Here is a 9,074-nt window from a genome sequence, read left to right as displayed (position 1 = left end):
CCTGTGGTTCTCATTTCGTTTCTCCAGCTTCAAGGAGCAGCTCTGAAATCACAGTCCATGTGAATTTGTTCGTGTTTGCGAACTTTATTTTGCGTCTTGCAAATGTTAATGCTGTGGAAGTCATTCATCTTTCCACTGCACACTCCAGGTTTATGGACCACTCATATGTCTACAGCACAGTTACTTGCTTCAACACAGTAATCCCCACAGTGTCCTAATAAGGGACAGACACATTGTATCCAAATATCTCTACTGTGAACAATGCTGAGCTAAATATTATTCTGCAGATGCCCCTATGGACACATGTGAGAATATCTTTAAATTATGTTTACATTTCCAACGGGAAATTGCCCAATCATTTACTCACGGCCAAATGGCACTTCACACTCACTGTACCAGTTCCTTCTCTGGCAATACAAGAAGGTGCCCACATGCCCAAAACCTGAGGTGGCCCAGCCTCCTCATCTTTGCCAGTTTCTTTTCTCTAATGCCTAAAGAGGTTAAGCATCTCATCGCCTGCTCACCTGAGCTTGGAGTTTCCCTTCTGTAAATTAAAATTCCAGCTTAAATTAAATTAAATTCCAGCTTAAAGAAGAATGTTTAAATGTATGCACCATCATGCAGCTGGTGGTTGCCAAAGGAGAGTCTGAACCCAGGTGAGCTCATCTATTCCAGAGTCTAAACTCTCACCTGATAGCCCATCCCACCAAGTGTCAACCGTCCCTCCCTCCCCAGCATCATCCACATTGTTTCCTCCCCTCGGTTATTTCCATCAACGAACACACATGCTCAATCCCCCACTACTTCTCGTACCCCTCACTCCAAACCACCTCTCCGGTTCTCACTACACCTGCTGTTAGCTTTCTACTTTACTTCCTTTTGTCAAAAGTTACTGAAAAAGTTATTGTTCCTACCAGCTTCCAGGGCCTCTCCTTCTCATTCATATCTTTTTAAAAACTATGTCCTATTTATTTTAATTGCATAACTGAAAAAGAGAAATTCATCAAAACTAGGTGGAAACCATAAATCCCCCCTCCAAATGCCCTCTACACCATTCCCCTCCCCAGGAGGAACCCACCCATCCTGTGGCCAAATTGGTTGCAACTTGGTTCCCTCACAAAGAAGCTTCCTTATTCAGTTTCAGTACTTTGAAGGCTTCAACTCTCAGCGACACCTAGAACATTGTACCAAAATGCCATTAGGAATGTCCTCTGTGCCCAAACTGACTCTTATTTCTTGACTTCTCCTTGTATTTTATACCAATGAGCGCTCTTTAAACATTCCTAGACATTGTGTCTGCTCAGTGACCCAAAGCATCCTTACACCTGTTCCAGTGGGTCACCCCCTTTGCTTTCCAAGGGTCAGATCATGGGCTTGCCTCACTCAGTAAATCATGAGTCTTTGAGACTAAAAACTATATCTTCATAATATGTATATCCCCATCACAGATCCAAGGAAAGAGTTGACTTTTGTAAACATATCTTGAATAGGCAACTGAATGGGTAAATATACAAGGGACCAGGAATCTGTTGAGAGATATTTGATGGGACCCAGAATTTCTTGACAGTTGACAAGTTGACTCCAGTCTTAAGTCCTTGGGGAGCTCCAAGGTGATGGCTGATGTTGAGGAACATGAGTAGGACACCCCATAGAGCTGACCTTCTTTAAGGAGCACTTGAACACTGGAGTCTACACAGCCAGTCCTGGCTCTAAACTCAGGACAAGTTGAGGGTGGCATACACACAGGGCTGGCCAGAGGAATCCTCATGGGTGTGGGAGAGTAGCGTGTCCACGTTCCCCCTAAGGGTTTCCTGGTGTAGCTGAGCATAGGTCACCTCCTGAGAGTCTTCCTCTATGGGGACCTGTCAGCATGGAGGTACAAAGTGAAAAGAGAGCACCTGTGGAAGGTTACTGGGGCCTGAGAGTAGGTAGGTAAGGAGAAACTCACCTGCATAGCCATCTGTCTGTCCTTCTCAGGCTGGATGTCCTCTAAGACATCATCTGCAAGGAAAGATGTGGGGGTAAGCCTCCAGAAAGAGCCTTAAAACTACCCAGTCCTATAGTATGTATATACGTGTGTGTGTGTGTGTGTGTGTGTGTGTGTGTGTGTGTGTGTGTGTTTATTTCAGAGATGGTTGACGAAACAGGGAAGGGCAGTGATGTCATGTCCAGTAAGGTGATGCCCCCACCTTGTCTGCTTCCTCCAAGTTGCCTTCTGTCTTCCCCAAACACATCCTTTCCCCACACCCCAGCTGTTCCTCCTTCTCACTCCCCCTTACATTGATTTTCTTCCTGGAAATCCATGACTGGGAAGGAGCTGAGAAAGAAAAGATAGAAGTATTAAGACAAGTCTGAGAAATAAGGCGGAAGGTTTTCTACTGGGGGAGTCCAAATTTTCCTACCTCTTATACTTCACCTGGTTCTCGGTCTCACAGTCAATGTTCCCTAAGGAGAGTCAGTAATCAGAGTCTTGGTAGGGGATCCACCAAGCCCTCTCAGGTTAGTCCTCCCACCATCAGGACATACCGTGTTTGACCCGATGCCAACATTGGTAAAAGAGAAAGAGAAGGAAGAGAAGAAGTAAGACAGCGATGGCCAAGATCCCAGTCACAATGGGAAGGTGTCCATTTCCAGGAGCAGGTGGATCTAGGAATTAGGAAACAGTAAAGGTCTGTTTTTGAGCTCTTGCTGGATTAATTTATCCATTTAATAAACATTTAACGTTTGCCTTCCCTACATGAGGCAAGTTATTGGATGTTTGGGAAACCATAGTAAACACGCCCAACAATAGAATCTATGGTCTAGAAGTATTTTTACACATAGAGATAAATTATAGGGCAAAACCATTTATGCCGAATTATATTTTTAAATAAAAGGGTTTCTTTGGGGATAAGCCCTGAAAGATAAGAAACACCTAGATCTCTGAAGTGCAGGGAGAATTGCCTCTAGACAGAGGGAACAGTGTAACATAGCCCAACTCAGAGGTGAGAAAGAGCCCACACACAGAAGGACGGGAAGAGTGGCTCAGAAGAGTCTGGGTTTAGGTCTAAATGTAATAGTGAACCACAAAGGGATTGACAAGCAAAGAGTTATGTATTTTTTAAATACTGCATTTTCTGTGTGACACATGGATTTAAGGAGCCAGGTGGAAAGATAAGGCATCAGGGAATGTGCTGCAGGGTGTGGCTGTTTTAACAATGGGGTGGTGGGAGTGGTGGGAGAAAGAAGGAAATGGACCTGAGGAGTTTTCGAGGATAGAAATGATGACAGTTGAGGTTTGGTGATGGAGTATGTGGGCACTGGGAGCAGAAGAGGAGCACCAAATATTTTTGGTGACCTGATCATTGGAGAGGATGAATGGACCTTACTGTGATAGGAAGACCAGTATAAGGAGGAGATTTTGAGATTTACTGATTAAGAGCCTTCCTGAGATGTTTAATAGGTATCTGAGTAGATGTACAATAATCCATGGATATGAAACTCAGAGGAGCATTTTTGATGGGAGTGATAAGTTAGCAGCCATCAGCAGATACTGAACAACTAAAATGTATTATTTTTATTCTACACAGCACCCTGCCTGCAGGCTGGTCATGCACAAACTTCTCCGGTCACCACTACCCCCTTCTCTACTCTATCCCTGCCATTTGTTTCTCAGGTCCCGAACTCCTTGTGTCCATCTTTCCATCCCTAATTCATGCACCCTCCCACAACTAACCTGTAGTTCCCAGAAGGCACCAGGCATGCTTGTCTCACACCTGTGTGTCTATCCCCTCTGCTTCCCATGCTCGGACGTGATCCCCTCCCTTGAAACCCTGAAAAGTGTCAGCCAGCCAGGAAAGTTATGGCTTACAGAACTCCACCCCCATCCACCAAAACAGCTGAGCTGCCCCTGTCTGCAGCGCCCACAGCCTTGTAGGATCTTGATCATAAGCCCATCTCGGACATTCTTCTGTAAATTTTCTGCGTTCTCCATTGTGTTGGTGGCTGATGAGAGACACTCCTATGGTCCCAGAATCTTTTTTGGATGATGCAGGGCTTATGAGAATAGTCTTGGATGAAGAAACCAGTATGGCCCTTCCTTTCCCTTTTCTGTCACTATCGCCTAGTGATGATACTCAGTCACCCACTCACCTGCAGATGGAACTGCCTGAGGAAATGATCAAGGAGGGTGTAAAGGATGACCACGTGCCCACACACCCACCACTCACTCTGCTTCTCAAGAACCACCAGCCCAGATCACAGAGCACTTTCGTGTAGATGGTTAAAGACCTTTCTTCCCAAGGAAAATCTGCCTATATCTATGCCAAGTTGTCCTAATAAACACTAAGTTTCTGGGTCTCTACATTGAATGGAGTGATCTTAGCAGGGGTCCTCTTATACAGTGCACAGGAAACCCCTTTTCCTCATCCCCAACTCCACTTTGACCTCAGTCTGTACTTTCCGATTGAGTATGTTCTTCTTTCCAGCTTATCTTATTCAGGCAATGTGGGAGAGATTCCCCACCCCAGACATCACAAGGGACATCCTTGAGCAGAGCGCAGAGGGCTAACAGTCCAGCCTCTTTCCTCACCTGTAACCAAAAGCTTAACAGGGTTGCTAGGCAGTGACCAGCTGTGAGGGTAGATTTTAGAAGAACCATAGCATCTATAGATACCCCCATGGGCAAGGGTCACAGGAGAGATCAGGAAGGTGTTATGGTCCTGACGTAAAAAATCCTGAGGAGAGACATTCCTTCCATCTTTAGTCAAATTAAAGATTTCATAGTACTGAGATGTTTCACAAAGGAGTGTCACGTTCTCTCCTGAGGTCACATTGGGGTCTGGAAGAGCAGTCAGGGAGGGTGTGTCCTTGTATACTCCTGGAAGAGAAGAGAGCCTCTTAACATTATCAGGGAACCACACACAACACCACCATTCTCTTGTTGGAACCTAAAAGAAAGAAGGGAGAAGGTAGGTTGAAACTCAACAATTGTTCCTCTACAGGGATTATGAGGACAAGACAAACACTTTTCCATTTTCCCACAACCAGAGACCAGGCAGTGGCCATATATATGAAGAGGGAGCTTAGTATCTGTCCCCATGATGACAGTCCCCTGGGGACTCCAGCCACCTTCCTGAAGAGATATGGGACCACAGTCAGAACACAGAGATTTAGACCCAGATGGATAAGTTGGGAGGGCAGAGACAGAGGGCAGGGGTCCTATGATAGGGACACGTCGGGTCTAGGGTGGTGGGCAGCAGAGATAGGAGCTAAGGATGTGCCCTTGGGGGTGTCTCTTACCTGTCACCACCAGATCCAATGGGTCACTGCGTCCTGACCAGACTCCTTGCTTCCAGTATATACAGTAGTAAATTCCTGCATTGATGTATGTCACAGACTGGATGAAAAACGTGGAAACTCCCTGGGATCCATCTGAGGTTCTGTCGTACCGTGAGATGAAAGTTCCTATTCTAAGCAGCTGCCATCTGACTACTCCTGGAGGTCCCCTGCAGTGGATGGTCACAGAACTGCCCTGGGGAATCACAGCCCCGGGCAGTGCCCAGATGGAGGGCTGGGGTAATAATCCTGGAAGACAAACGGGACACGAACCCCAAACATGCTGATGTCAGGAAACACCTTTTCTCCATCCCCAGGAGGCGAGAGGCAAGTTCTATCAACTCCAGTTTGACCTCAGTCTGTACTTTCTAATTGATTTAAGTTCTTCTTTCTGGCTTATCTCTTAACTCAGGCAAAAGGTCTGGTGGGCAAAGCATCCCATGAAGGAAACAAAAACTATCTCCTCAAGCAATAAAGACCCTGTATGACTGACCCCAAGGCAGTGATCAACCTGGCCTTTACTGCCCAGCTGCGTGGCCCCACCAACCTCTGCCCCCACTTTCCTTAGATAAACCTGGAAGTTTCTCAGTGCCCTGCAGACAGTCTGTGACATGTTAGTCTACTGTCTTCTCAGGGTTGGCCTCCCTGAGATAAATCCGTCCACAATTGCTTATGTCTCTGCCTTTGGAGTCTGTCAGTGGTGAGTGGCTGAACCTGGTCTTTTAGGGACCCCCGGAGCCAATATTTGAAAGCCTTGCCTGCTGAAGGTGATTTGTCTCCCAGGATCCCACACTCTTGATTTCTGTCCTACACACACTTCTCAGTCTGGTTTGCTGTTTCTCATCATCTCCAAGCCACTAAACTTTGGGATGCCTCTGGGCTTGGTCCTTCAATCTGTTTTTCCTTTCTGTATGTACTCACTCCTGGGTTGTCCCAACGTGGCTTTCTGTCATCGGTCTATACATAGACATCTATATATCCATAGATACTCATGTACTATTCCTGTGTGTCTCACACACACAATATAACCACTCACCAGAACTCTAGACTGATTTATCCAACTGTGAACTTCTCATGTACACTGGGAATTTTCAACTAGTTGTATCCAAATTAGAGTTCCTGATATATCCCCTAAAGATCCAATCCAACTTAGTCTTCCCCATCAATTTAAGAATAACTGGCATTCCTTGGCATCATTGCTGACTGGTTTCTCGCCACTGCTGGTGTCCTATTTGGAAATGAATGCTATGGGTCTGTGTTCTTACCACCTGCCGTTACCACCCCCGGGGTTGAGAAACCATTATCTCTCATCAGATCACTGCATTTACTTTGTCCCCTTCTTCTACAAAACTCCCCAACTGCCCCCCATGCCCTCGTGCAAACACCAAAGACTGTGATCCTGTTTAATAAGTCCCATTAACTCAGTTCTCCACTCACAGCCCCAACAGCCCCATCTCGTTCTGAGTAACCTCTTGCCCTGCTCTACCAAGCTCTTGGCTCCCTGATCTCACCCCCCGACACACACACACACACACAATATTCTCACTTGCTGCCCATCCTCCAGACCCACTGGCCTGCATCTAGATGACCAGCCTAGCTAGTTCCACATCAGCACAACCACATCAGCATTTGTTTCCTGCATGTAAGGGTGTTCTCCCTGATAGCTTCTGCCTCCCTCCCCCGCTCCAGACTTTAGTGTCCACATGGGAATGCCTTCCTCCAATGCACCTCTCCCCAAACACACCCTCTCTGGGCCCCCCTTCATTCTTCGTGTTTCTCTTTAGCATTAAACACCTCACATGTTATAGATCTTGGTTATCTATTTTATTAGCATTATTTCCCTTCAGTTGGAGGGCAAAGACATTTTTGGGCATTCAAAGCCCTTTCCTCTGACACAAAGTACAATGTGGAGTCACACCAAAGGCTCAGTATATCCGCAATATGAAGGAATTAACTTACCTCTTGGAGGAGTTCTAAGATTAAAATAAGATAATGTATGCAAAAGCTGAGAACAACACTCAGCAGGGGCAAAACCCCAATAAATTTTATGTGGCCATTGTTAATTTTACACAATGGTACCTCATCTGAGGCTGTTTTCTGAACTTGGCATGCCTTGTATCTTAACTGGTGCCACGCTCTGTCATTATTTCATATTACAAAGGAGGAGGAACTCAGGGCTCAAGTACAGGAAATTACTTGCAAAAAGTCACAGGACTACCGAACGTTGCGGTCTTCGTTCTGCTTCAGGTCTGTCTTCTGAGCAAGGGTGCCATCCTTGTGAGCTGACCCCTCCTTAGGGAAGGGACCTGGAAGCAGCTGAGGGGTCGCCCAATGGAAAAGGACACCCAACACACCCAGTAGGCGACAGCCTCAGATCCACTGGGGACGTGAGGCAAGCTCCCCAGCTCTCTGCATCTGCCTTCTAAGTGCCAGCCTTGGCTGTGTTTCCTCTCAGCGTTATTAAAGGACCTGGAGGTCCCCTTCTTGACTCACCCGTGCTGATAGGGAAGAGTCAGGCATCCGGAAGCTTTCTGGAGAAGGAAAAAGACTTTCCACCAAAAATGGGTGTGATGATGCGAATTTAAAAATTAGAACTGAAGAGGGTTAGTGAGGGGATGACACAGGTTGAAAGTTGGGACTCAACTAAAGCTGCCTAAGCTCAGCCCATGTCAGAACTGCTTAGGAGGAAACACTCACCATTTTTTGCCCAAATCCTTTGTTCCAGACAAAACACTGAAACAGAGAGAGACCTGGTGAGAGAGGTCTACCCTAGAAACCAGTGATCCCCAAACACCTGATACTGGACACCAGACCTGCGTTCAATAGGAGAATGGTGACCCTACAGGTGATCTCTCTATAACCAACTGGCCCAGGACCTCCCAGAGAAGAATCCCATGGAAGGGACCTCCGTGTCTGCATTCTCTTCCCCTGCCACCTCCCGCACAACCCCCTTTGCAACACTCACCAAGTCCCAGCAGAAAAGTGAACCCCAGGGACATAGCACTGGACCCACAGTGTTCTCAGCAGGACACACCCACGGGTGGAGCAGCCTGGGGCTTTGAGCCTTCACACAGCATGATGTGCACCTACTAAACACAAAGAGCAACTGTGCTTTTGCAAGACATGGCTCTGCCTTTTGACCCTCCACTGGAACACTGGACTCAGGCAGGAGCTGCTCTGTGGGTTTCCTGCTGTAATCTCAACAACCGCAAAGACGTTGGAGACGTGTGTAATGCTCCTAACAGTGACCCATATTTCGGCTACAGGACGTTGAAGAAGGTTTAACAAAAAAACAGAAGTGAGATGCAGTGAAAGAAGACTGAATCTAATATGTGGAAATCAGTGAAACTGTTATGGTTGGAGCCACAGACCTAAATCAGTCTTGAAAATTTGGTGGAGGGTAATGTAGAGCCAGGGAGTATGTCTGGGAGACTTGTGGACGTGGCTTCTCTAGTGATCGTGTGTGTGAAAAGTCATGGAGTCAACTAAGTCATGGAGAAATTTTTCCTGAATTACTGCACCTAAGAATGATGTCCTGACCAAAAAATCTCTGAGGGGACAGTCATCCCAGTTCACTTGAAAGGACTATTTTAATTTGCTTGGAATGGTCAATGACCTTCTTCTAATCTGAGAAATATGTAAATTCTTAGGCATTTGATATCTTATACAGCCTTTTTTATATATTTTTTAATATTTATTTATTTTAAGAGAGAGAGAGCAGGGGCGCCTGGGTGGCGCAGTCGGTTAAGCGTCCGACT

General features: G+C 46.3%; 1 protein-coding gene across 2 annotated transcripts; it reads right to left on the bottom strand.

Annotated features, from left to right (window-relative positions):
* Positions 1 to 60: 60 nt before the first annotated feature.
* Positions 61 to 8,836, bottom strand: LOC101093312 (leukocyte immunoglobulin-like receptor subfamily B member 4). Of its 2 annotated transcripts, none has more exons than XM_006940863.4 (9): positions 8,282 to 8,830; positions 8,014 to 8,049; positions 5,281 to 5,565; positions 4,571 to 4,858; positions 2,527 to 2,646; positions 2,403 to 2,445; positions 2,280 to 2,317; positions 1,949 to 2,001; positions 61 to 1,862 (listed from the first exon to the last, which is right to left on the bottom strand). In XM_006940863.4, the coding sequence occupies exons 1-9, from the start codon at positions 8,313 to 8,315 to the stop codon at positions 1,716 to 1,718; spliced, it is 1,044 nt and encodes a 347-aa protein (XP_006940925.4). In that variant the 5' UTR covers positions 8,316 to 8,830; the 3' UTR covers positions 61 to 1,715. The 2 variants fall into 2 exon arrangements, 1 of the variants encoding a protein (XP_006940925.4); XR_006590535.1 differs by having other exon boundaries at positions 1,773 to 1,862; positions 2,190 to 2,317; positions 8,282 to 8,836.
* Positions 8,837 to 9,074: the final 238 nt, after the last annotated feature.

Source organism: Felis catus, chromosome E2, assembly GCF_018350175.1.
Source record: "Felis catus isolate Fca126 chromosome E2, F.catus_Fca126_mat1.0, whole genome shotgun sequence".
NCBI classification, from domain to species: Eukaryota; Metazoa; Chordata; class Mammalia; order Carnivora; family Felidae; genus Felis; species Felis catus.
This window is presented reverse-complemented; position numbering and strand designations above follow the sequence as displayed.

Bases quoted from the DNA above. Each gene is read 5' to 3' on its own strand.
- LOC101093312 (XM_006940863.4), bottom strand. From the start codon at position 8,315: ATGTCCCTGGGGTTCACTTTTCTGCTGGGACTTG. The intron at 2,647-4,570 runs GTGAGGAAAGAG...CCTAATTCCTAG, and splicing joins TGTTAAGCTTTTGGTTACAG to ATCCACCTGCTCCTGGAAAT. The intron at 2,446-2,526 runs GTATGTCCTGAT...GACTCTCCTTAG, and splicing joins TTGGCATCGGGTCAAACACG to GGAACATTGACTGTGAGACC.